We start from the raw sequence: 26,662 nt of genomic DNA on the forward strand, positions 1-26,662 counted from the left end.
CTGGGCAGGAGGATCCTCAGCAGACAAAAGGGGACCCAGCGAAGGCGTCTCCTGTCTCATCTGCTCCCCTGGGGGGGATCTGTTGCCTTCCATGCTGGGTTTTTCTTGTGTGAGGTTTCAGCTTTGCTTCCTCACCCTGTGCTTTAGTGGAAGAATCGCCCTTTTAGGGGGTTGCTCAGTGCCACCCCTCAGTGCCACCCTGGGGAAGGTGCCCCGTGTCTCTGCCTGTCCCCTGCCCCTCAGAGCTGTCCCTTTGTGCTCCGCAGGTGCTGACAAGGCTGGGGAGACGCTGCAGTTCCCGCTGAGCCGGAGCCTTCCCGGCTGGGGCCGAGGGCCTTTGCAGAGGATGAGGATCCTTCCCAGCCCTGGAATGTCTTCGCTGGTGTCCCTCGTGAACGTCCTCTCCGTGCTGCTGATGGACTGCCTTGCTGAGAGTGAGTGACTCTGCTGTCCCCCTGCTCCTTTCCTCACCTTCTCCTTTTCATTGCTGGACACATGAAGCTCAGGGGCTGATCCAGTGTTTCATTTCCCAATATCCTTAATTTCCCACCAATGCCCTCCCGTTGTTCCCAGCCCCACCTCGGAGGGACACAGGGCAGCTGGGTCCTCACAGCCTGCTTGGCATTTCACGTTGCCCCCAGGGCTGCCAAAGAGCTGCAGAGAAGGGGGGAAGCTGCCTGACAGCTCTTGCCAGAGCCTACCTCACCTTCTTCCAACCCCATCTCCCATATTGTCCTTCCTGCTGCTGCCTTTCAGGACCTGTCAGACACTGCTGACCATTGTCAGGTTACTTTCTGGGGCTGGATTCCAAACAGCATTTCAAGAAAGAGTATTATGTTTCTCCTTCCCCTGAGTGAACCAGTTCCAGTTCAACACAGTTTTTATCTTTGCTGCCTTTCAATTCGTGCTTTAAAAAATGAAAAGGGGAAGGAAAAAAAAAAGAAGTGAAAATCTTCAGCGACTTGAATGTAATGTTCCTTTGACATGAAGGCTGATCACTTGGGATCAGAGGGAATAGACTTCTCCAAGCTGATTGAATTACGAGGTTTTTTCCCTTCCCGGCAAAGCTGCTTGAAGCTGGTGAGGGGGCTGCTCTGGTCAGCGTAGCCCTTGACAGCTTTCCACGTAATCACTTGGTTATCAGGGTTTGTTACGGCGACAGGATTCAATGGATCCACGACCTTTTGTTGCTGGGAGATGTTTTTGGAGCTGTTCTTCCCATCCTCTCTGCAGCAGGCAAGTGGGGATGCATTTGCCCTTGCCTCTCTCTGAGTTTTGCTGGGTTCATGCTTAATCCCTCTTTGCAGAGAGAAACACTCACTTGCAGAAAGATAATGTTGGATTTTATTCTTTTTTGTTTCATAAGCCTGGCAGGTGAGCTGGGCTCCGGGAGGTTCAGGGTGGAGTGTTGGCTGGGGGTCAGTCTGCACCTCAGATGGTACCACTGGTGTCCAGAAAGAGACCCACAGCTCCACCCTGAGATGTGTGGAGTGGCAGCAGCACTGCAGAGTGTGGCAGGGAGCTGCCACGAGCCTTCTGCCCAAGGATTTATCCAGGGTGCTGCTCTGGTGTTGGAGCTGATGCTGTGCAGGGTCTTTTTGAGCACCCAGAGTCAGTGGGTGCTGCTTTGTGGGCTCAGGGTGCCTTTGTTGGCTTGTGAAAAGGGGCACTGGGAATCTCCATTCCTGGCTCTTGGTGCAGTGCAGGCAGGAGTGGGGAATCAGTGGAAATCTGGAGTCAGGGCTCCAGGGTCTCGTTCGTGCCACTGGTTTCCTGTAACAACGCCTGGCAAAATCAGTTTTCAAAGCAAACTTCAGCTCTGCAGGCGTGGATGGAGAGCTCAGGTGTTCTGCAGCCTCTCTGTATAAGGAGAGCCCTGATTGATACCTGAGTGCCTGTGAAAATTGGGGTCCATTTGAATTTTGAGTGCACAGGAGGCCTGTGTGCTCAGTGCTGAGAGGGACATGGCAGAATCAAGGCTTCTCCAAACCATGGCTGAGTGACCTCAGCTCCCTTGTGGTTTTCATTTTCCTGGGAAGGAACAAACATCTTGTCTGTCCCTCATGTTTGGGGTGAGGTTTGCTCAGAGATTCCAGCAGAGCTGGGAGATCCCAACTGCTGTCTGACTGCTGGGGAGCCCTTTTGGGGGAAATGTGCCCTCAGGAAGGATTGGTGCTGGTCAGACACAGGATGCACCAGTGGTGTGGCCTGAGCCCTGCTGAAATCTGTCCCTGCTCTGCAGACACCTTGCTGCTTGCAGCCAAGTTTCTCTCTCCTGTAGTTCTGCAGTGTCCTTGGATCCTGAACTGTGAGGCTTTGTGCATTTTTCCCTCTGGCTGCTCACAGATGTCCGTGCAGGAGCTTTGCAGGTTGCTGGGACGGGGCTGCTCTTACCTGCTTGCTGTGCAGATGTTGGGCCAGCTGTTGTGTCTCCTCTTGGCCTGTGGAGCATGCCAGCCCTCCGTGCCCTGTGCCCGTAGGGATGCTCCCTGGCACCAGCTGTCTGAGCTGCTCTGGAGCTGTTGCTCTCAGCCTGGAGAGATGAGTGGGCACTGAGTTGGTTCCTGGCTTTGGAGGGGCTCCTGCATTTCAGCCAGCAGCACCCGAGCTGCTCCCCACTGAGCCCTGCAAACAGCAGACAGCTTTGTCTGTCACAGCTGCAGAGCTGTGTGAGGAGCTGTCCCTGCTCTGCCAGTGTCCTCTCCCATCAGATGGCCCCGGGCTCTGTCACATTCCCTAATCCCTTGGCCAGCTTCCATTTGGCCACGGCGCTGACCCCGTTTCCTGCCCCAGTTCACCCCAGGCCCTGCAGCCCCCCGGGCACACGGTGCTGGTGCCCCCCCTGGGCTGGGGAGCCCACGCTGGGGATGGGAAACCCCTGGGGTTGTGGCTTTTGGGGGGCATCACCTCCCAGCTGGGCAGGGAGCAGAGCCCAGTGCAGCAGAGCCTGGGCTGAGCTGGGACTTGCCTCCTCTCCCAGTGCAGCTCTGGAGGAGCTGTGGCCTCTGCAATCAAAGGACCATTAAAATACTTCCCTTGTTTCCCAGGCTAATTGATCTCAGTCAGTGATTTAAATCTTTCTGTGGCAGGAGCATTCTATTTAAAGGAAACTGCCATTTCAATTAAAAATCCAAAGCACCACAGTACTTTCTGCCCACTGTTCCTCCTTGGGAGGCTGAAGAGAACAATAATTGAAAGGTGTGACACAGACATGTTCTTTCTCTTATTTCTTTGGTTGAATATGGACATTTTCTTTGTTTCTTCCGTATGGTCAAAGGCAGCCATGGAACTGGAAATTACTGATTCCATGATTATTTTCAGTGGTGTCATTAAATGGAAAGTGTTACCGTTTTCTTGAGAGTGCTGCTGTTTGTGTGAGTACCATGGATTGGCATGGCTGCAGGAGGTTAGGGGAGGCCTCCCCAGGAGCTGCACAGCCAAATGTGCCCCTTGGAGCTGAGAGGAGCCAGGCAGCAGAGACATGAGGCCTGGAGATGAGTCTGGGGAGAGGAATAGCTCCCAAATTGCTGATGGACCTGGGCACAGCACCAAGCCTTGCTGTTTCCTGCTCACACCCCCAGAGCAATAAAGCCTCTGTGGTGAGCGCCCTGAATGCTCTCATCCTGTGTGGCTGGGCAGGAGCTGCTCCTGCCCAGGTGTGCAGGGCACAGCTGCCTCTGGCCAAGGGCAGTGGTCAGGTCCCTCTGCCACCCGAAGGAACCACGTGCCAGCTCCAAGTGCTCCTCAGCTGCACATCAAAAGCCATTTACTGCATGGAAATGTGGCCATTCTTCTGACTGGAATCAGCATGCTCGCTGTTTTCAAGTGGATTTTTCTCATTGATTAAACCTTTGTGTTTTACAATAGCACTTTGCTAATTGGCACTTTGCATACACAGAAGGCTGGTGCGTGGCTCTCTCCACCCCAGCAAGGATTTAAGGGCAGGGAACATTACTTATTACTTACATTTCCTTCCTTTTATAAATCACCGTATAGAAGCCTTACTAGCACACTCTGAAGTATTACCATAAATAATTAAATCTAAATTGCAATTGACAAAATAAAAGAATAAAGCCCCTTTTATGATGCATTACCCTGGCTTTCTTCCCTTTTAATTGCCCTTGCTCCATCATTAATTTGCAGAGCACAGTAATTCATGGGAGGTGCATGTGAGGGGGGCTCCGTGAGCATCCCTGGGCCCAGCAGAGACAGCAGCCAGGTTTGCACCACGTGGGACTCCCAGAGGTGATGGAAAAGCTGTGATGGGATGGCAGGGGGGCTCCTCCAGGTCCATGTTCAGGCTGTGTTTCGGGAGCTGGAGCCTCGTTAAAGGTGTGTGGCATGGAAGGGGTGCTCTGTGCCAGCAGGGGCAGGAGCTGGTGGTTGGCTCGCTGAGATCCTGATGCCACGCACTTGCTGTGTATGTGCCTCCTCTCCTGAACAGCCCCTCCCAGCAGGATCAGCCCCTGCTGCACAGCTCACAGCTTTTAGCTCTGGAGCCCAGGAGCAGCAGCTGTCAGGTGAGATGGAGCAGGAATCAAGGGGGCTCCATCTTAGGACAGAACAGACATGTTAAATTGACATCATGGGAGGGAAATCTCTCCATGGTGGGGGACACTGCTCCAGTTTGAAGTGCTGGAGGTGGATCCAGGACAGCCCAGCAGTGCTGCCCCAAGGCAGGGGAGGTGGCACAGTGCGTGAGGCTGGGGCACAGACCCTGGTTGTTTGTGCACCCCCAAAAGGACAGGGAACCTGCAGGGCCTGAGCAGCCAGGGGGATGCTGCAGAAAGGCTTTTCCCCCTTGGGGAAAGCTGGAGGGGGAGCAGAGTTTAGGAATTTAAAGTGGGAGCACAGAGGAGGTTTTGTGGTCAATTGGAGCATGGTGGAATTGGAGCTGCACATTGTCCCTGCAGTGAGTGGAGTCTGAGAGAGGAGACAGCAGCTGAATCCTGCAGAGATCACTGCTCCCCTGCCCAGATCCACCTGCTGCTCCTGTTCCTCGTGCACCAGTTGCCTCTGTAGGCAGGGGACACCTCCCTGTCCTTGTTGCTGCCCCTTCCCTTCACTGCCTTCTCCGTGTGCCTGCTGTGATCTTGTTGAGGCTTTTGGACTGGTTGTTGTCTCACTCAAGGGCACTGAATTAAGCTTCTATGTCACCTTGTTTAAGTGCCTGATTGAATTAAACCTTGCCTGACTGGATCAAGTGATGTATCTCTCTTTTTTTTCTTTTTTTTTTTTTTTAAGATAACTCAAATTGGAAAGTTTGTGTCTTCTGTAGGACCCAGAGAGGAAATAAATCATGTGTTGAAAGAGCTTCCTTGGGGGCAGGGGGGCTGTCACTTCCCAGGTCTGAGCTGTGCCCCACGCTGGGAATGCTCGTTAGATTAATTTCTGCTGAGGAGCACCTGGGGACAGCAGCAGCCACGGTGTTTGGGACCCAGCCGTGGGTGTCTCCTGGTGAGGGATCTTTTCCCAGCCAGAGGCTCTTTCTGCTCAGCTTCATTAGATGGTTAAGTTAGGGGAAAAGAGCATCTGTTTGTTGTGTAAACAAGTGGCTTGTGTGAAAATGTCACCTGCCGAGGATTGGGATGGAGGAAATGTCTGTCTTCATACCTGGATGCCAAAACTGGGGCTGTTCCTCTGTGTCAGGCTTTGCCAAGAAGCCAAGGCTTCTTTCTTTGTGGCTCTTCCCCTTGGTTGTGCTTTTCACACCAGCAGCTCTTGCACTTGCTGCCAGGAAGGACAGGATCTTTCCGGGGCTCCCCCAGGCCCTGGCTCACGTTGGCTTTTCTTCTGTCTGGCAGGGTCTCTGTGCTTGTGTCTGTTCAAGACCAGTATGACTCTCCTGGGTCACTAAAGGGAATCTGTGAGGGATTCCTCCCTTTTGTGGCCTGGCAAGCCCAATATTATTCTTAGAAGGCAAGCAGAGGGTTTTTCAAGGACGCCCGACCAGAGGAATGTCATTCCTGCCTGCGTGGGATGGAATCTGGGCTCGAGCTGGCCTGTGAGACACAATCTCCCAAGAACAGTTTTATTTACTCTGTGCCACTCTTCCCCTCCAGTCAAGGATGTTCTCTTGCAACATAATTGGTCCCAGTTCCCACCTTAGAAAGCTGTGATGTTCTGTGCACTGCAGCTGCCTTTAATTTTTGGGGGATTGTTAAAGTTCATGAAAATAGTCACGTTTTACACCATCTGCTGTGTGCAGGGAGCTAACCAGGGTACGGGCTGCAGGCCAGGGAGTCAGGAGCATCCTCACTCTGTGACTGCACCTTCCCAAGCCTCCTTTTACTTCCCAAGCCTCCTTTTACTTACCCCTCTACCTTACTTTACTTACAAAAAAGCCTCGATTGGCTTTTTTGAGCAAGGGCTTCTCTTGCTGTGCTGTTGTCCAGTGTGATGAGCCCCAGCCCTGGTTTGGTTTGGTTTGGTTTGGTTTGGTTTGGTTTGGTTTGGCTTGGTTTGGCAGCCTGGGCTCTCCTCCTGCAGCCCCAGAGCAGCCCTGTGGGGTTTGGCAGCAGAGCCCAGGGACAGAGGGCTGCGGGATGTGGCAGCGTAAATATATTTGGGGTGTCTGCTGCCTTGACTTTGAAGGGGGATGTTGGGATGAATGATTTAAGGCGTTGACAGGAGGGACTCTGGGCTGACCTGCTTTCACAGAATCGTTGCATGGAGAGCCCCGAGCGTGTCCCATCCCGGTGGTTGCAGACATGAAACCAGCGCTGCTCGTTTCATCTGCAGCGCACGCAGTCATTCCTGTTTCCTTTTGAGGCCGAGAGGAAAAGCAAAGCTTTAAAGAAGGAAAAAAAAAATAAATAGAAGGAGCTGCAACTGGTTTAGCATTCTACAAAGTTTCTCCGAGTCCTCCAAATCTTTAATTGACTCAGGAGCATAAAATTGAGAAGGGGAGAGAGTGAGAGAGCGTGCGAGTGGCGCGAGTGATTTGAATAATTTATTGTCCTTTGAAGTTGCAAGAGAAATTTCAGCTGCCTTGGGGAGTAATTTCTCCCATTCTGAAAGGGTTTCTCCTTATTTTAAACTCATTCAGAGGATGATAGTTTTGCATTTTCTGCATAATTAATGAGCATAGCTCCCCCCACTCTCACACAACCTCTAAAGAGTGGTGGGGTGATGAAACTTGGTGGTTTTTTTAATTAATAAAGTCAAATTAATTTGACTGTGTCCTCATCCTCCCTCACCTCTGTTGGAATCCATGGATTTATTTGTAAATTAGTCTGAGCATGCTGCTAGGAGTGCCGACAGACCTTACAAATCTTTAGCCTGGACTTTGATTTGTTTGGATGAATTTCTGAAAAGATGGTGTAAGGTTTTTTTCAGTTCAGCTCTTAAAGATCACCTTGAGACTGGCTCCAGTCATCTCCCAGGGAGCCAGGAAGATCCTCCAGCTCTCATTTCCCTTTATCTGCCTGTTTGGGGAGGATCTGCTTGCTTTTGAGGGCGTTTGTGGTTTTTTTTCTGGAGGAGTACTATGATACACCCCTTTTCTTCTAGGACCTGCTAATTGTGATTAATTCCAGTAGCTGCCACTTGAGGCAATGAAAGGGAGAGGGATCTTCTTCCTGGTGCCTGGAAGGGCTGCAGGACAGCCTCCTGGTAAGAAGCCATCCCTTGCAGGTGTCAGACATGAACAGGAGCTGTCCTACTCCAGAAAAGCTCACCTTCCTCATTGCTGTCTTTGATGGAAGAATTGAAGGCGTCGCTGCTGCTTTTCCTTGTTTCCATTTCTCTCTCATTCACATCTTGCACTGTTTTTCTGGCTCACTGGGTCTCTAGTGTCCCAAAGCTGAATTCATCACATTCCCACTGCTGTCAGTTCTCAGCACTGTTGCTGAAGTCTCCTTTTTTTGGATTCTTTTGTGTTGATGTTCCCACTACAGAGCTGAATGATGAGTAGTGTGGTTCAGAGACAGAAATTGTAATGACTCGTGTGGTAAGAGTGGAAGTTCACCCCTGTTAGAGGTTGTGCTCATCCATTAGTCATGGCTTTATTAGGTCCTGGTTTCTCATTTTTGAGCTCTCCTGTCCCAAGCTCCTCAACATCCCAGTTTCAATAAGCAGTGCAGGCTCATAGTAGACTGTTTAGACCCAGGTATTTCAAGCTTGTATATCCAGAATGTTCCATGGAAATATATGGGCTGAAGTCTCTCCCCAGAGGTCGGACAGGAATGGTGTAATGATCTTCTGACAACACCCCAAGTTCTGGGCTCTAGAATTGCACCTTACCCTGTGCCTGTAGACTCCTTCTCTTGCCTGAAGGAAGAAGCAGTAAGTGGAAGTGATACAGCTTTTATTTACAGAGTAAGAGAGCAGAGCTTTATCAGACGTATTTTATTTGCCCTTCATCCCCAGAAGATCCCCACATGCCCGTGTGAGCTGCCCAGTCTTGGCTGGGGTCACATCTCGTGCATGCAGCCCTGCAGCCCTGCAGAGCTGGAGGTGCAGGGCAGGACTTCCCGGGGTGTTTGCAGAGCTCTGTGAGGTCTCACTGAGCTGATCCCCCAGACCTCATCCTTGGGGTCTGGCTCTGCGCTCCCTGGGCAGGACCACGGGCTGCAGGAGCTTGTAGCAGTTTGTTTTCCCCCTGCTGCTGACTCTGCTGTCACTTTGCAGTGGCACAGGACCACGGCTGGGCTGCATTAAGATGGCATTGTCCCCTGGGAGCTGGGTCTGGGCTCCTTAAGCTTTTGCTTCTTGCAGGCTTGTCCCATAGGAAATGTTTTTTGATGTTCTGGTATCCCCTGTGGACTCTGGTTCTTTAGTGACTCTAACAGGGCAGTGGAGGTTGAGCAAAGAGCCAGATCCTTTTTAGCTGGGTCTGTTCTAGGTGGGTGGTGGATCAGGCTGCTCCAGGATGCCAATACTGATGACCTGGCTGGAGGAGAAGCTGTCTCAGCGATATGGCAAGGGCAGGCAGAGCTCCCTGCCTCAAGCTTCTGCGTGCTAACAACCTGGGATTGCTGCCATTGATGGACAAGGGGCCCTCATTAAGTTGCCAGGACAGCTCCTTGTGTCTCTGGCTCTGCTCTGGGTTGTTATGCCTTGTTATGGGACTTGTGGACAGATCTGGGATGAGATGCTGCTGCAGCTGGTGGAAAGCACCCGTGTACCCCCAGGGTCCTGGCTGGCCACGCTCCTGTGCTTGCTGGAGCTTCCTCATCAAGGGAAATACAGGTTGGGTATTAGGAAAGGTTTTCTACAGAAACAGTGATAGTTCTGGAATGTTCTGCCCGGGGAGGTGGTGCAGTCCCCATCCCTGGGGGTGTTTAACAAAGCCTGGATGTGGCACTGGGGGCCAGGGCTCAGCTGAGCTGTTGGGGCTGGGTTGGACTCGATGGTCTTTAAGGTCTCTTCCAACCCAGTGATTCTGTGATTCTGTGAATTCTGTGAAGCCCAGGCTGCCATCCCCCATTGCAGCAGTGCTCATCTCCTTCAGCTCCTGCTGCTCACCAGCAGCACCTTTTTCCTGGCGGTGCCAGCAGGGGAAGGAGGATCCTGGCCAGAGGTCCACCTGCATTCCCACCTCACTACTCCTTGGCCCCCAGGTTGGTCGGTGCCAGGAGAGGGTGGGAGCAGAGATCAGCAGCTGGGGCAGCTGCTGTGCTCCCAGTGGGATGGGTGAGGGAAGGGAGGTGGGGAAGCTGAGGCGTGGGAGGAGGAGCTTTGTGGAATGGTCACACAGCTCCCTGTCCTGTCCCATCCAGCAGTTTGCATCCCTGTGTGTGTCACTGCATGTGCCCTGACCCTTTGCATAAACCACAGCTGGAGGAATGTTCTGGGCTGGATCAAGGTGCCAGTACTGGAGCTGGGACTCATCCCTTTTGCCATGGAGAGAGGTGGATCCCTTCCATGCCTAGGGATGTGCACTGGTAGCCTGGAGGAGTCCTGTCAGAACGGGATGACTTCATCCCAGCTGCTGCTCCCATGTGATAAGGAAGGGCCCCGTCCCTGAAAACCAGCAGTTTAAACAGACCAGAAGGAAGGATTATGCTTCCCCTCCAGCAGGCAGGATAATGTGGTTTTTCTCACCTTGGATGTCAGAACTAGGAACAGATTTTGGTAGCCTCAGTCTCCTCCTGCCTTGGTACTGCAGGCTCGTCCCTCCCTCCCAAAGGGTCTGGATCCCAGGGCACTGCAGACAGGAGCTGAAGGCTGTGTGGATGTGCCAGATCCCAAATTACCATCCTCGTGTGAGAACAGCTTGGCATGTGCTGCCTCAGTCCAGCCAAGGGGAGCAGGGGAGCTGGCACAGGGCGTGGGGCTGTGTGGTGAAGGTGTACTGAACGAGTTCTTCATCTTCCTCACCATTTTCTCTGTGTGTTGACTCCTGTGCTGATGCCATCCTTCACTGCTGTCCTTCCTCCCCTGGGGCCTTGCAGGCAAGGAGAGGGGATAATCCTCCAAGTGACATTCCCCCTGCCCACAGAGGCTGCCTCCTGTGGGAGCCCAGCTCTTCTGAGGCAGGTCAGGGCTTTGGTGGCTCAGCAGCAGGGGAATAGCCAGGTGGAAGCATTTCACTTCTAAAAAAACATCCTCAGTCTTTTTTTACCCTCCTCTGCCCAACCTTGCCAGTCCCATCTCCCTGAAGGGAGCCAAGAGCTGCTGACAGTAAGAGGAAGTCTCCATCTGAAGCCTATAATTATCCTGTCTGCCTTCCCAGAAAAGGCCAGTTGGGGAGCGAGCGTGCTCCTGTTCCCTGGGCCAGCCCTGCCTCCCCCTGCCTCCCCAATTACTGCCTAATGGACTTTTTATGATCATAAGACGACTGGGCTGGGGAGAAGTTATTGACGGGGAAATGGAATATAATTCACTCCCTGTTTGTTTGTTCTGTCAGAAAACCCTCGTTTTAATTTTATTTGTGAGGCACTGAGAAACAGCCCTCAGAAAGAAAAAGTGCAAAATCTGTCAGTAAAAGCCTGGATTTCATGAGGTTCAGAGTCTCTGCAGGACCTCTCCAAAGGGTGTCCTCAATCCTGTCGAGTGTCTCCATAGAGACTCCTCCCCAGTCCTTCTCCCAGTTTGCAGCTTTCTCACTTGTCCTGAAGGAAAATGTGAATTCTGGAGCTCTGTTCCTTGCCTGTAGCCCTGTCTGCAGCTCCCCCGCTCCCCAGCGCCGCTGCTGGAGCACAGACCCGTTCCAAGCAGCACATCCCTGCTCCCCACTCTCCATCTGCCTCAGATTTGGCTGCTCTCTCCTGTTTTCATCTGCTCTGTGGTTCGTCTCCTCCATCTAATGTTCACTGCCTTGCTCTGGCTCTGAGCACCTCCCTCCTCTCCAGCCTGCTCCAGTTCTCTTGCACAGTGGAATGGCCTGGCTTGGAAGGGCCCACAAGATCATCGAAGTCCAGCCCCCGGCCCAACACAGGCAAGAATCCCCTCTGTGCCATTTTCCATCTGATGTCTTCTCATTCCCACTGCTCCTCCCATCCTCCCTGCCTCCCACTCCCGCGTTGTCCCCTGTGCCCGGGCTGGTGGAGCTGCTCGTCTGGCTGTCCCACGGCAGCTGTGTGTGAAACTCTCCCTGGAGCAGCACCCAAACCCTGTGGCTGCAGCCCAGCCCCACCTTCCTGCCAGGAATTCACAGCACAGCTGCCGGGGCTGGGGCCGTGCAGCACCCTGGGCTCCTTCTCCAGCTGGGAGCCCACCAGCAGCTGTGGAAAACGGAGCTGGAGTTCCACTGGAGCAGCAGAAAGCTCCAGAAACCAAAGGGAGGAGGCAGGAGGAAGAGGAGGAGAAGGAGGGGGTTTAATCCTGTGCACGGCAGTGGGAAGGCCATCAGATTTGCTCCAGGTTGCTCTGGAAATCTGCAGGAGGTGAGAAATAACAGGGAGAGATGTCTCATTCCAGCTGACATGACTTGGTTATTGGGAAATTCCAGAAGAATTTCAATTTTTATCTTCTTCCCCGAAGAAGCACCTCTTGGGGAAGGTCTCTGAGTTCTCTCTGGCGAGGCTTTCTCTGGTTATTTTGTTTTTCTCTCAGCCTTCCGAGGCTGCAGCTGTGCTCGGTGCCACCTGGGGTGCTGAGTGTTCCCAGGCCGTGCTCCGAGCTGCGTGTGGTGTCTGGAGCAGGACAGGTGTGAGGGATGAGGCTTGTCACCTCCCCAGACGTGTGGCAGCCGGGAAGGGCGAGCCCAAGGTCAGCCGAGTTTGCAGCAGAGCCAGGATCCCAATTATGGGAATGATCTGGAGCCCGGAACAGCACGCTGGGCTGTGCAGCTAACAGCAAAACAGCAAAACAGCATCACCCGTGCGTGGCTTCGTGGGCTCCTCTTTTACCCGTGTGCTCAAAGGTGCAGCTGCACTGTGTGTGCACAAAATGGTGAATTTCCTTCTGCTGGATGGTTTTGGGCGAGGACAGGAGCTGCCTCTGCTCTCCTGCAGCATGGACAGGCTCTCCTGCTCCCGGGGGCAGCTGCGTGGGGAGCGTGGGGCTCAGTGCCACGGGGCCGTTGGCTGGAGGTGGAATGGGAATGGTGGGCACAAGGAGGGCCGGGCTGTGGCAGGGGGCTCAGCAGGACAGTGCCCCTCCTGCCGTGGCCCTGTGCTCCTGGGGCGCTGAGCCTGCCCGTCCCGGGGCATCATGAGGGTTAGTCACGGCCACGGAGGAGCTGGAGCTTTGCGTGGGCTTCCACAGCGCTGCCAGCAGGCACCCGGGCTCCAAAAATGGGAAAAAAACCCTCTAAAATACGTGTTTTGTGCTGCCTTTCTTTTGTCTCCGTGGATTGCTGGTGCTGTGGGCGAGGGGCCCTTTCAGGCTGCTCCTGCTGGGCCAGCTGGAAAGGAGTGGGTTTGCCTTGCTGCAGCCCCTGGCTGGGGTGCTCTGGGGGTGCAGGGGCAGGGGGTGAAGCACACAGGGGAGCTCTGTCCTCTGCAGGCAGCACCAGGTCCCTGCCGTGGGGCAGGGGGGTCAGGGGGTCCCTGTGCAGCCCCCTCAGGGACAGTGTCACACACACTGGGGCACAGACACGCCACCCTGCAGCCTGTGGGGCCAGGAGGAGAGTGAGTGGAAGGGGACGTGTCCCCATCCGTGTGGGAGCAGCTTCCTGCCTTGGAGCACCCCAAACTCAGGGGGAGCAGCAGTTCTGGGGTGCTGTGCAGGAAGCTGCTCCTGTCCTGTGGTGTGTCAGGGAGCCTCAATTCCCCCCAGGTCCCTCCCTAGCCCACCCCTGGTGCCTCAGGAGAGCGGCCAGCTCCGGCCGGGCGTGGGGAGGGCAGGGCAGGGACGTGGTGCACGTCCATGGCTGGCTCCTGCTTCTTCTCCCCTGCTCCCATCAGCTGTCAGCTCAGATATGTGAAGCTCATTTGTTCTCCTGCTTCTCTTGCACCCCTCAAAGCACCTCTGGGTTCTCCATCCCTCTCCCTGTCTTGGTTTTTGATGTTTCAGACAGGCATATGGTGGCTGGGCTGTCTCCCTCGCTGCCCGTCCATCACCGCCTGTTCACTGTGGCAGCCCTTCCTGAGGGACACGGGGTGTAAAGGCTGAGATGTCCCCTCCTTCTCCCCACTCCCACATGTCTCCAGCTTCCCTGCTGCAAAGCTCTCAGCCCGTGGTGTCATCCGTGCATCCTTACAGGGAGATGTTGGGTGGTTTTTACATGACTCTGTTGGAATAACTTTTCCTGCTTTGGTGTCACATGGAAGCGGGGAGGAGGAGAGGGGAGAGGAGGCAGCAGCATCTTTATGTTTGGTGAGGAACTGCCTGGGTGTGCAGCCCTCACCCATGGGCTGGGGGATGAGGAGGAGACCCTCACCCTTCTCACCTGAGCCCCAAAATCCCAGCGTGCTGTGTCCCTTTGGGGCAGGTGCTGCCCGTGGTTCCCCGGGCTGTGGTTTGGGAAGGGAATCCCCATGTGCCAGTGGAGCCCAGGCACAGGAGCCAGGAGGGATCTCTCTGTCCCAGGGCACAGGAACCAGGAGAGATCTCTCTCTGTCTCTGTCCCAGGACCAAGGAATGAGGAGGGATCTCTGTCCCAGGGCACAGCAACCAGGAGGGATCTCTGTCCCAGGGCACAGCAACCAGGAGGGATCTCTGTCCCAGGGCACAGCAACCAGGAGGGATCTCTGTCCCAGGGCACAGCAACCAGGAGGGATCTCTGTCCCAGGGCACAGCAACCAGGAGGGATCTCTGTCCCAGGGCACAGCAACCAGGAGGGATCTCTGTCCCAGGGCACAGCAACCAGGAGGGATCTCTGTCCCAGGGCACAGCAACCAGGAGGGATCTCTGTCCCAGGGCACAGCAACCAGGAGGGATCTCTGTCCCAGGGCACAGCAACCAGGAGGGATCTCTGTCCCAGGGCACAGCAACCAGGAGGGATCTCTGTCCCAGGGCACAGCAACCAGGAGGGATCTCTGTCCCAGGGCACAGCAACCAGGAGGGATCTCTGTCCCAGGGCACAGCAACCAGGAGGGATCTCTGTCCCAGGGCACAGCAACCAGGAGGGATCTCTGTCCCAGGGCACAGCAACCAGGAGGGATCTCTGTCCCAGGGCACAGCAACCAGGAGGGATCTCTGTCCCAGGGCACAGCAACCAGGAGGGATCTCTGTCCCAGGGCACAGCAACCAGGAGGGATCTCTGTCCCAGGGCACAGCAACCAGGAGGGATCTCTGTCCCAGGGCACAGCAACCAGGAGGGATCTCTGTCCCAGGGCACAGCAACCAGGAGGGATCTCTGTCCCAGGGCACAGCAACCAGGAGGGATCTCTGTCCCAGGGCACAGCAACCAGGAGGGATCTCTGTCCCAGGGCACAGCAACCAGGAGGGATCTCTGTCCCAGGGCACAGCAACCAGGAGGGATCTCTGTCCCAGGGCACAGCAACCAGGAGGGATCTCTGTCCCAGGGCACAGCAACCAGGAGGGATCTCTGTCCCAGGGCACAGCAACCAGGAGGGATCTCTGTCCCAGGGCACAGCAACCAGGAGGGATCTCTGTCCCAGGGCACAGCAACCAGGAGGGATCTCTGTCCCAGGGCACAGCAACCAGGAGGGATCTCTGTCCCAGGGCACAGCAACCAGGAGGGATCTCTGTCCCAGGGCACAGCAACCAGGAGGGATCTCTGTCCCAGGGCACAGCAACCAGGAGGGATCTCTGTCCCAGGGCACAGCAACCAGGAGGGATCTCTGTCCCAGGGCACAGCAACCAGGAGGGATCTCTGTCCCAGGGCACAGCAACCAGGAGGGATCTCTGTCCCAGGGCACAGCAACCAGGAGGGATCTCTGTCCCAGGGCACAGCAACCAGGAGGGATCTCTGTCCCAGGGCACAGCAACCAGGAGGGATCTCTGTCCCAGGGCACAGCAACCAGGAGGGATCTCTGTCCCAGGGCACAGCAACCAGGAGGGATCTCTGTCCCAGGGCACAGCAACCAGGAGGGATCTCTGTCCCAGGGCACAGCAACCAGGAGGGATCTCTGTCCCAGGGCACAGCAACCAGGAGGGATCTCTGTCCCAGGGCACAGCAACCAGGAGGGATCTCTGTCCCAGGGCACAGCAACCAGGAGGGATCTCTGTCCCAGGGCACAGCAACCAGGAGGGATCTCTGTCCCAGGGCACAGCAACCAGGAGGGATCTCTGTCCCAGGGCACAGCAACCAGGAGGGATCTCTGTCCCAGGGCACAGCAACCAGGAGGGATCTCTGTCCCAGGGCACAGCAACCAGGAGGGATCTCTGTCCCAGGGCACAGCAACCAGGAGGGATCTCTGTCCCAGGGCACAGCAACCAGGAGGGATCTCTGTCCCAGGGCACAGCAACCAGGAGGGATCTCTGTCCCAGGGCACAGCAACCAGGAGGGATCTCTGTCCCAGGGCACAGCAACCAGGAGGGATCTCTGTCCCAGGGCACAGCAACCAGGAGGGATCTCTGTCCCAGGGCACAGCAACCAGGAGGGATCTCTGTCCCAGGGCACAGCAACCAGGAGGGATCTCTGTCCCAGGGCACAGCAACCAGGAGGGATCTCTGTCCCAGGGCACAGCAACCAGGAGGGATCTCTGTCCCAGGGCACAGCAACCAGGAGGGATCTCTGTCCCAGGGCACAGCAACCAGGAGGGATCTCTGTCCCAGGGCACAGCAACCAGGAGGGATCTCTGTCCCAGGGCACAGCAACCAGGAGGGATCTCTGTCCCAGGGCACAGCAACCAGGAGGGATCTCTGTCCCAGGGCACAGCAACCAGGAGGGATCTCTGTCCCAGGGCACAGCAACCAGGAGGGATCTCTGTCCCAGGGCACAGCAACCAGGAGGGATCTCTGTCCCAGGGCACAGCAACCAGGAGGGATCTCTGTCCCAGGGCACAGCAACCAGGAGGGATCTCTGTCCCAGGGCACAGCAACCAGGAGGGATCTCTGTCCCAGGGCACAGCAACCAGGAGGGATCTCTGTCCCAGGGCACAGCAACCAGGAGGGATCTCTGTCCCAGGGCACAGCAACCAGGAGGGATCTCTGTCCCAGGGCACAGCAACCAGGAGGGATCTCTGTCCCAGGGCACAGCAACCAGGAGGGATCTCTGTCCCAGGGCACAGCAACCAGGAGGGATCTCTGTCCCAGGGCACAGCAACCAGGAGGGATCTCTGTCCCAGGGCACAGCAACCAGGAGGGATCTCTGTCCCAGGGCACAGCAACCAGGAGGGATCTCTGTCCCAGGGCACAGCAACCAGGAGGGATCTCTGTCCCAGGGCACAGCAACCAGGAGGGATCTCTGTCCCAGGGCACAGCAACCAGGAGGGATCTCTGTCCCAGGGCACAGCAACCAGGAGGGATCTCTGTCCCAGGGCACAGCAACCAGGAGGGATCTCTGTCCCAGGGCACAGCAACCAGGAGGGATCTCTGTCCCAGGGCACAGCAACCAGGAGGGATCTCTGTCCCAGGGCACAGCAACCAGGAGGGATCTCTGTCCCAGGGCACAGCAACCAGGAGGGATCTCTGTCCCAGGGCACAGCAACCAGGAGGGATCTCTGTCCCAGGGCACAGCAACCAGGAGGGATCTCTGTCCCAGGGCACAGCAACCAGGAGGGATCTCTGTCCCAGGGCACAGCAACCAGGAGGGATCTCTGTCCCAGGGCACAGCAACCAGGAGGGATCTCTGTCCCAGGGCACAGCAACCAGGAGGGATCTCTGTCCCAGGGCACAGCAACCAGGAGGGATCTCTGTCCCAGGGCACAGCAACCAGGAGGGATCTCTGTCCCAGGGCACAGCAACCAGGAGGGATCTCTGTCCCAGGGCACAGCAACCAGGAGGGATCTCTGTCCCAGGGCACAGCAACCAGGAGGGATCTCTGTCCCAGGGCACAGCAACCAGGAGGGATCTCTGTCCCAGGGCACAGCAACCAGGAGGGATCTCTGTCCCAGGGCACAGCAACCAGGAGGGATCTCTGTCCCAGGGCACAGCAACCAGGAGGGATCTCTGTCCCAGGGCACAGCAACCAGGAGGGATCTCTGTCCCAGGGCACAGCAACCAGGAGGGATCTCTGTCCCAGGGCACAGCAACCAGGAGGGATCTCTGTCCCAGGGCACAGCAACCAGGAGGGATCTCTGTCCCAGGGCACAGCAACCAGGAGGGATCTCTGTCCCAGGGCACAGCAACCAGGAGGGATCTCTGTCCCAGGGCACAGCAACCAGGAGGGATCTCTGTCCCAGGGCACAGCAACCAGGAGGGATCTCTGTCCCAGGGCACAGCAACCAGGAGGGATCTCTGTCCCAGGGCACAGCAACCAGGAGGGATCTCTGTCCCAGGGCACAGCAACCAGGAGGGATCTCTGTCCCAGGGCACAGCAACCAGGAGGGATCTCTGTCCCAGGGCACAGCAACCAGGAGGGATCTCTGTCCCAGGGCACAGCAACCAGGAGGGATCTCTGTCCCAGGGCACAGCAACCAGGAGGGATCTCTGTCCCAGGGCACAGCAACCAGGAGGGATCTCTGTCCCAGGGCACAGCAACCAGGAGGGATCTCTGTCCCAGGGCACAGCAACCAGGAGGGATCTCTGTCCCAGGGCACAGCAACCAGGAGGGATCTCTGTCCCAGGGCACAGCAACCAGGAGGGATCTCTGTCCCAGGGCACAGCAACCAGGAGGGATCTCTGTCCCAGGGCACAGCAACCAGGAGGGATCTCTGTCCCAGGGCACAGCAACCAGGAGGGATCTCTGTCCCAGGGCACAGCAACCAGGAGGGATCTCTGTCCCAGGGCACAGCAACCAGGAGGGATCTCTGTCCCAGGGCACAGCAACCAGGAGGGATCTCTGTCCCAGGGCACAGCAACCAGGAGGGATCTCTGTCCCAGGGCACAGCAACCAGGAGGGATCTCTGTCCCAGGGCACAGCAACCAGGAGGGATCTCTGTCCCAGGGCACAGCAACCAGGAGGGATCTCTGTCCCAGGGCACAGCAACCAGGAGGGATCTCTGTCCCAGGGCACAGCAACCAGGAGGGATCTCTGTCCCAGGGCACAGCAACCAGGAGGGATCTCTGTCCCAGGGCACAGCAACCAGGAGGGATCTCTGTCCCAGGGCACAGCAACCAGGAGGGATCTCTGTCCCAGGGCACAGCAACCAGGAGGGATCTCTGTCCCAGGGCACAGCAACCAGGAGGGATCTCTGTCCCAGGGCACAGCAACCAGGAGGGATCTCTGTCCCAGGGCACAGCAACCAGGAGGGATCTCTGTCCCAGGGCACAGCAACCAGGAGGGATCTCTGTCCCAGGGCACAGCAACCAGGAGGGATCTCTGTCCCAGGGCACAGCAACCAGGAGGGATCTCTGTCCCAGGGCACAGCAACCAGGAGGGATCTCTGTCCCAGGGCACAGCAACCAGGAGGGATCTCTGTCCCAGGGCACAGCAACCAGGAGGGATCTCTGTCCCAGGGCACAGCAACCAGGAGGGATCTCTGTCCCAGGGCACAGCAACCAGGAGGGATCTCTGTCCCAGGGCACAGCAACCAGGAGGGATCTCTCTGTGTCCCCGTGGAGCTCAGGACACAGGAACCAGGAGAGATCTCTCTCTGTCTCTGTCCCAGGGCACAGGAGCCAGGAGGGATCTCTCTGTCCCAGGACAAAGGAACCAGGAGGGATCTCTCTCTGTCTCTGTCCCAGGACAAAGGAACCAGGAGGGATCTCTCTCTCTCTCTCTCTCTGCTCCCCACAGCCCGTGGCAGCTCTCCAGCCTGGCCCTTGCTGCTTTTGGGAAGTGTGTGGGCGGTGGGCAGCAGGGAGAGCTGGGGTTTGGCTTGATGGCTTTCCATTAACTGTGGAGCAGGATCACAGGTACACAGCAGCGAGCCTTCCCTCTGGAGACCCAGACCCTGCAGGAAGCCTCTCGTAGTAGGAAAATTCTTTTAAGCTCCAGATTTTTCCATTCCTATTTTGATACTGCACAGAAAGGGGGGTTTTCTACTTTGCAAGCAGAGAAAGGGGGAAAAATTATCTCTGTGACCACTGGACTGTTGGAACTCAGACTCAGCCTTTCCAAACCTGGCTTGTTCTCAGCTATCCGTGTGGGAAGGTTGGTGAAGTGCTATAAAATCCCCTGGACTGTCAGTATGTTGTCTGGAAAATGTGTTTCTTTGATTTTTATTTATTTATTTAAAGCCGTGCTCCTGCAGTCTTGCCAGACGAGGGCAAGCACCTCCGAGTGGGCTGGTGGGGCTTCACATGGACCTTGTCCCTGCCCGTGGGGGCTCCCAGGGCCCTTGGCAGAGCTCCAGGCTGAGCTCTCACCTTGTGTTTCCCTTTGATCTGGGCCTGGCAGGGCAGAGCTGAGGCTGCCCCACAGCACAGAGGGGCTGGCCCCAGCTTTGGGTCACCAACGTCCTGGATTCCCAATGTCCTGGGTCACCAGCACCTTGGATCACCAGCCCCCTGGGTCGCCAGCACCTTGGATGACCAGCATCCTGGTCACCAGCCCCCTGGATTCCCAATGTCCTGGATTCCCAATGTCCTGGGTCACCAGCACCTTGGATCACCAGCCCCCTGGATTCCCAATGTCCTGGATTCCCAACATCCTGGATTCCCAGCCCCCTGGATTCCCAACGTCCTGGGTCACCAGCACCATGCCTGGTGGTCCTGGCTCTCTCCCCCCAAGAGGAGGGGGATGCTCAGTGCTCGGCGTGGGCTGGAGACAAATGCTGCAGTGGCTGGGGGAGCACGAGGAGGGAGGAATCAAATCTGCAGCTCAGAGGCTTGGGCAATTTTCAAACCAACGGGTTAGCTCTGATTCTCACCCGTTTTCCAAGTGAGTAGTAGGATCCAGTAGGTTGGGTGCTGGGGATTTTTGTTTGGCTCCGCGTGTCTAACAGAGTCCCTTGCAGGCACGGGAGTTGCAGGAGCTCAGGAAAATCCCCTGCACAGTCTGCTCAGCTGCCCCCTCACCCACACACAGACCCCAACAAGGGATGCTGAGCAGTGGCCCCAGATGCAGTGGTTTTTGGAGCCCCATCCCGTTCTTCAGGACGGAAATAGAACCTTGTTTTTCTCCTCGTCTCAGCTCTCATCGTGCAGCCTGCACCCATTTAAATGTATACGTGACATTAAGGTTTATTAGGGGCTTTTATTTTAGGAAATGAACTTGCATCAATAAAGTGTTCTTAAAAGCCCTGGATGTTTTTAGCTGTACCTTCAGAATTGACTTCTGCAAACTCTTCAGCTATCGAGCGGAGGTGAGGGCAGGAAGGAAGTCAGGGGCAGAGTGAGCATTTATATCTTAGCCTGGAGCAAAGTTCGGGTTTTACCTTTCTCAGATGGAAGACAGATCCCCCAGTGCCAGTTCCTCCAGCGGGACTTGCTTGATAACCTTTAGCTGTAACATTGCAAAGAAGACTCTGACCTCTAAATATAGATTTGGATATTTATAAATGCGCTGCTTTGTACACACGGCATTCGGTGGGACGTAAACAGCTCCAGCAAATTGTATTTACCTCCAGCATGGAAACAAATGCTTGATTGCATCACATGAGCTTGCTCGGTGCCTTTTATTTATATACTGCTGGCCACGCCAGGCAGGGAAGGGGAGAAGGCTTCCTTTTGTCTCTTGACCCCTAAAAGACCCTGGAGACTTCTCCCCAGCTGCCATTTGCCCTCCTGTCGAGCCCTGTGGGAGGCTCTTTGCATCTTATTTTATAGCCCCTTGTGTATGAAGGGATAAATACACACATGGCAGTCACGTGCTCTGCCTTTCTCAAGAAAACAGACGGCAACTTTATGATCTGAGTGATTTTATTTGAAGACAGCTGTGGCCTTGTGATTTAAATATTTCAATAAATTTTAAACTAACTAGACGAGAGGAAGCCGTTCAAGGAGAGCAGGTTAGAGCGCGGAAGGAGGATTCCCAGAGGCACTGTGGGCTCTGCACAAATGCTGCTGGCCCTTGGCACCCCAGAGAGCCCTGGCAGCCCTGGCATCCTTGCAGAGGTGCTCTGAGGGCAGTGGGATGGTGCTGAACCAGGGAGGGGCTGAGGTGCTCTGGGCTCAGCTGTGGTTCTGTGGGCTGAGGCATTGCTGCACTGCTGCTGCTCTCAGAGGAGGCTGAAGGAGACCGTGGCTCCCTCCTGCAGCAGCAGGAATTCCACGTCTTTCCTGGGAGTCTGGTGCTGAGCAGAGGGGACGGGGTGGGCTCTGCTCTGGGCTTGGACAGCTGGGTGGTTCTGAGCTGATCACAGCTCTGGGCTGGGGGCTGTGCCCCATCAAACTGCCTCTTCTGAGGGGTCGCTGTGTAAATGCACCTGGGACTTGCAGGGGAAAGCAGAGGTGCCACAACCAAGGGGATTTCACTGGCAGCAGCCTCTTTGGCACCATTGTCCTCAGGATCTCTGTGTGCCAGCTCCTGCTCCATCTCTTTCATGGTCCTTCTCCCACCTTCTCCCCTTCCCTGCCTTTGTTCCTGTAAATCCTCCCTGTTCCTTGGTGCTTTGGTCATCTCCAAGGAGCTGGGAAGTGCAATTCACTATTTCTAAGTGTTGTTTTCAGCTCTACCAGTTTTTGGTGATGCTCATTAGATGGGTTTTACAAGGGCAATTTCCCCTGTACAAAACAATTTAAAAGTCCACTTTTCAGGACTAAAAGAGGTTTTGCAACATTGAAATCTCTTTGTAGGATCAGGCCCTTAATCATTTTCTGCTGGAGCTGCTTCATATGTAAAGTGGAGGTAAAGGCTGTTCTGAAAAAGGCCAAGAGGTTTAATTTCAACTGGGATCATTAAGAATAGCAGCAGCCACACTACTGTTAATTACAAACCATGTTTATTAGAGTTTGTCTTTGAGACTGCCACTGATGATGTTTCCTTCTTGTCCTCAAGGTCCCCCTGTGTTCATTAAAAAGCCTGTGGACCAAATTGGTGTGTCAGGAGGGGTGGCCTCCTTCGTGTGCCAAGCCACTGGAGACCCAAAGCCCAGGGTCACCTGGAACAAGAAAGGGAAGAAAGTGAACTCTCAGAGGTTCGAGGTAAGAGATGTCCTTGCAAGCTGGTGTCTCTGTGAAGAGAGACTGACACAAAGCAGCCCCTGCTCCTCTGGGCCACCCTCAGACCTGATAATAAAGGGAAATTTGGAAGGGGAGGAGTTTTAACAGCAGGAGGAGAGAAATGCAAGCTCTTGGCCATGTCAACAGCTGGGTTTGTTCCAAAGCAAGAGGGAGCTTGGCTCAATTATGTTATTGAGGATTTTTATTTTGTTTTGTTGGGTTTTTCTCCTTCCTGGGATATAGAATAACTTCCTGCTTTCCTGAGAAACCCCAGCTAAGCTGGTGCTACTTCAGCTCTGTAAATGCACCTTCATACCCATCTGGGGCTCAGCATTTGATCCTGGGACAGCCTGGAGTAAACTCTGCAGTTGTTGGCAACCAGACCCAAGCAATTGGCATTGTTTAGATAGAAATGAGAGCAGAGGAACAAGGACTGGGAGGTCATCCTGTGGAATTTGCTGTGGGACTCAGGCCTGCCAGGCAGCTGTGTGCTCAGAGGAGCTTTGTGGTGTCAGCTGCCCCTGCAGATGGAGGAACAAGGCAGGAGTCCATTTTTATTCTGTTTTCCTTTGGTCTGTTTTGTCCTCCTTCACCCCAGTTGTGCTCTGAGCCCCCCCCACCCCATCACTGTGGCTCGTTCTTTCAGAGCCTTTGGGATGCACACTGGGGCTTTGGTGGGTCAGTGGCCACTGGCAGGGTCTGGCTGGGACAGCTCTGCCACCTGGAGCTGCTGGAGAGCCAGGCTGACCGTGGGGGGGACGTGGGGGGCTGAGGGGGCTGCTGGAGGCTTTGCAGTGGGTGTGTGCCTGGGTCTGGGGTCTCCTCCCAGGGCACTGACCATGTGTGTGTCTCTCTGTCCCCAGACCATTGAATTTGATGAGAGTGCAGGTGCTGTTTTGAGGATCCAGCCCCTGCGGACCCCCCGGGACGAGAACATCTACGAGTGTGTTGCTCAGAACCCTCATGGGGAGGTCACTGTCCACGCCAAGCTCACCGTCCTCCGAGGTAAAGAACCAGCCCAGCTGGGTGGGAAGGCTGTCAAAAATCCATGGCTAAGGTACAAAATCCTCCTGGGCTTGGTTTGGTTTGTTCTGACCCATCAGATCACTTTGCTGTTCTTACCCCAGAACGTAAAACTGCTGTGTAGGAAACAGAACCAACCTCACTTCAGGAGGTTTGATGATGATGTGCTGGGGTTCCTTCCTACCTGAATTATCCTATTATTGTTGTGATCTTCCTCACCTCCAAAAATTCCTTCCCCAGGTTTAGGAGCAGCACCAGGAGCTCCCCATTACACACACAGAAATGTAGCTCCAGGAAAACCTTCACTGAGGAATCTCTGAATGGGCTGGGGTTAAGGTGGTTATGGGTCTGCATGGGCTTTCACACATTTGGTAGCAGTGCAAATGTTTTTCCTTGTGCAGGACACCTATTGTGCCTTTCTGGGCTTCTCCCCTCTTCCCAGAGGTCCTTGGCTCTGTGCACTCTCCAGGGAAACAATTCCATTCTCCATTTTGTTCTGGTTCTTTTTCCCACTTGTCCCCGTTACAGAGGATGTTTACATGGATGCCTCCCTCATGTCATCTGTTTGAAATATGCTCCCTGAACTGGATGTGGGGGAGGGAACAATCTGCTGTTGCTCTGGATGCCTCTGGATGTTTGCTGTTATTGCCCTGGAGATCCCTAAAATCACTGTGTGAAGTGCTGAGCGAGGCTGGCTGCTAAAACTGACCCGTTGTAGGGTTTGGAACACCCATCAGTGATGTTCTCTGTTCAAACCACAGGGCAGTGCAGGTGATCCTGGCAGGAATGGGGTGGTGGAGAGCTGCCCGAGAGCTCCCGAGGGGAATTTGGTTGGCTGTGGATGAAGCCATGGGTGTTTGAGTGGCAGCAGCAGTAAAAGCCCTTCTCTCTGCAGTGAACAAGACTAACAGCAATTCCAGGAGCTCCAGGCAGGAGCCCCACAGGGCCAAGGGGTAGCTCTGCCTATGGGCCAGTCAGCAATTCCAGTGTTCCCCCCAGGAGCAGCTCAAATCCTTTTGGATATTTGTGTTTGAACAGGCAGCGAGCACATCCTTCACAGTGCCCTGCAAAATCGGTGTGTGACTCCCCAGAGTGCAGCAGGGAATCCACACCAGGCATGAGGGGCACAAGGCAAAGCCCCCAGCCTCCCTTTCCAGCTGGGAATATCCCTGCTGTGGGCTCAGTGCTGTCAGGATTTTGGCTGCCTGGGAGCGTGGGGGCCGTGGTCCAGTCATGCCTGACAGATTTGTGTAGGTGCCTTCGATGTGTGTGCAGCTCCTGTGCCTGGCATGGCATTTAACCTTCTGTTGGAGGAAGGTGGTGGGATGGAGCTGTCAGGAGCTTGGAACGGTGCAGTGTGACAGGAGTGTCTCTAACTGTGCTTATCCCAGAGGGTGGGAGCCTTATTCTTCACACTTATTCCATGAATTCCTTTGGAGCTGTGACAGGCTGGGAGAAGGGCCCCTGCAGTCCTATTCAAAGCTTGTACCCCTTGAATTGAGCTGCAGGCAGTGGCAGGGGAGGGTTCTCCTCCAGCTGCCTTCAGTGCTTTTCATGCACTGCCCAGCAGCAGTGAGCTGCAGGGTGTGGGGTCACTGTACCTCTGAATCATCGAGGCTGGAAAGGCCTCCAAGGTCCCCAAGTCCAGCCTTGGAGCCAGCCCCACCTTGTCCCCACCCAGAGCACTGAGGGCCATGTCCATTGTTCCTTGGGCACTTTCAGGGATGGGCACTCCAACTGGGCAGCCCCTTCCAAGGCCTGACACCCCTTCCATGGAGAAATTCCTGCTGGTGTCCACCCTGAGCCTGCCCTGGCCCATCCTGAGCTGTTTTGTGCTCCCCTCTCTGGTTGCCTGGGAGCAGAGCCCGATCCCAGCTGGCCACAAGCTCCTAGCAGGGAGTTGTGGAGACTGACCCAGGGGTGAGCTGAGCTCAGGGACCATCCTGAGGGAGCAGGGCTCTCTGTCCGTGTCCTTGTGCAGCTCTTCCTGCTGGGATCAGCATCATCCTCATCAGCCAGGGACAGCTGACAGCACAGGGGCTGAGCAAGCCACCTCTGAGTGTAGCTCTGCTCTCACAGCTGCCCTGCTCTGTCTGCCTGCTGGGTTTGGGGTGTCCTGGAGCCCTGGGGGTGCCTGTTCATGGAGCATCAGGGAGCAGGAATTCCCTGCAGGGTGGGCCAAGGCCATGCTAAGAGCATCAAGGGAGCAGATTTTGTAGCATATCCCCCCCCTTGTCTCCCAGCTGGAGTTACTCCATCCTCCCTCACTCCTCAGCTCTCACACAGCAGAGTTTGTCTCCTCTTTATCTGTGTTTTCAAGTGCTGGGAAAGTTAAAAGCACTGAGCCAAATGCACTGATCTGCACAATGACAAAGTGAGCATGTTGGCATCTTCTCCTCTCCTGTTCCTCCCCTCTTCTGCACTCACCCACTCTCCTGTTTGTCTTTTCTCTCCCTGCTCAGCCTCCTCCTCCCTGTCTCTGCTCTCACTTGCAGAGTGATGCTGAGCAGAGAGAGGGGGCTGCTCCCCAGCCTGGAGATGGATGGGAGCTGTCATTTGCAGAACCTGTTACTTGGCACACTCTGGAGAGTGGAAACCTGAGCCCAGCTGCTGCAAGCAGCACGGGGGGCTCTGGGGGAGCCGTGCAGCCTGCTGCCTGCTGCTGGGATCCCAGACATGCCTGTGGGTACCCTCCTGCACCAGCACTGCAGCATTTCCTCGACACCAGTGCACTCTCCTAGCAGCAAGTAACACAGAAAATATTTCCTCTTTTCAGAAGAGAAAACAATATACTCTTCCCTACTAGATGCAGCTGCTGAAGGGATTGAGCATAAGCCCCTCTTGCTTGGGCACATGGTCACTGCTGGATCAGACCCTGGTAGAAACCCACACTGCCTTCCCTTGAAAACAGGAAACTGCAGGAGAGGAAACCTTGGGGAGCTCCTGAGAGGCAGAGCTGTGATGGACACTGTTCAACTCGCTCAGTCCCTTCTCAGCAGCTCTGCTGGCTGCCTTGTCCTTCCTGCTCTGCCTCTCTGGGATCCCAGTCTGCTGGGGCTGTGGACACTGGCTGTTCTTCCCACAGCTGGCTGGACAGAGTGATGCAAACCTGACTCCTGCAGAGCTCGCAGGAAAGGACAGAAAGTGGATTTGGGAAGCATTTTCCAGTTGTCTCTGACTCCAGCTGCTGTTG

General features: G+C 55.4%; 1 protein-coding gene across 10 annotated transcripts in view; it reads left to right on the plus strand.

Annotated features, from left to right (window-relative positions):
* The window catches only part of PTPRS (protein tyrosine phosphatase receptor type S), a 128,733-nt gene that overhangs the window by 31,197 nt on the left and 70,874 nt on the right, over positions 1–26,662 (plus strand). For all 10 annotated transcript variants that reach the window (XM_041460773.1, XM_041460775.1, XM_041460776.1 and 7 more), the window contains exons 2-4: positions 267–434; positions 22,283–22,428; positions 23,310–23,451. In XM_041460773.1, the coding sequence (XP_041316707.1) occupies positions 347–434; positions 22,283–22,428; positions 23,310–23,451 (376 nt within the window). In that variant the 5' untranslated portion in view covers positions 267–346. The remainder of the gene's footprint in view (positions 1–266; positions 435–22,282; positions 22,429–23,309; positions 23,452–26,662) is intronic.

This window comes from Pyrgilauda ruficollis, unplaced genomic scaffold (assembly GCF_017590135.1).
Source record: "Pyrgilauda ruficollis isolate IOZ18807 unplaced genomic scaffold, ASM1759013v1 scaffold148, whole genome shotgun sequence".
In the NCBI taxonomy this organism is placed as follows: Eukaryota; Metazoa; Chordata; class Aves; order Passeriformes; family Passeridae; genus Pyrgilauda; species Pyrgilauda ruficollis.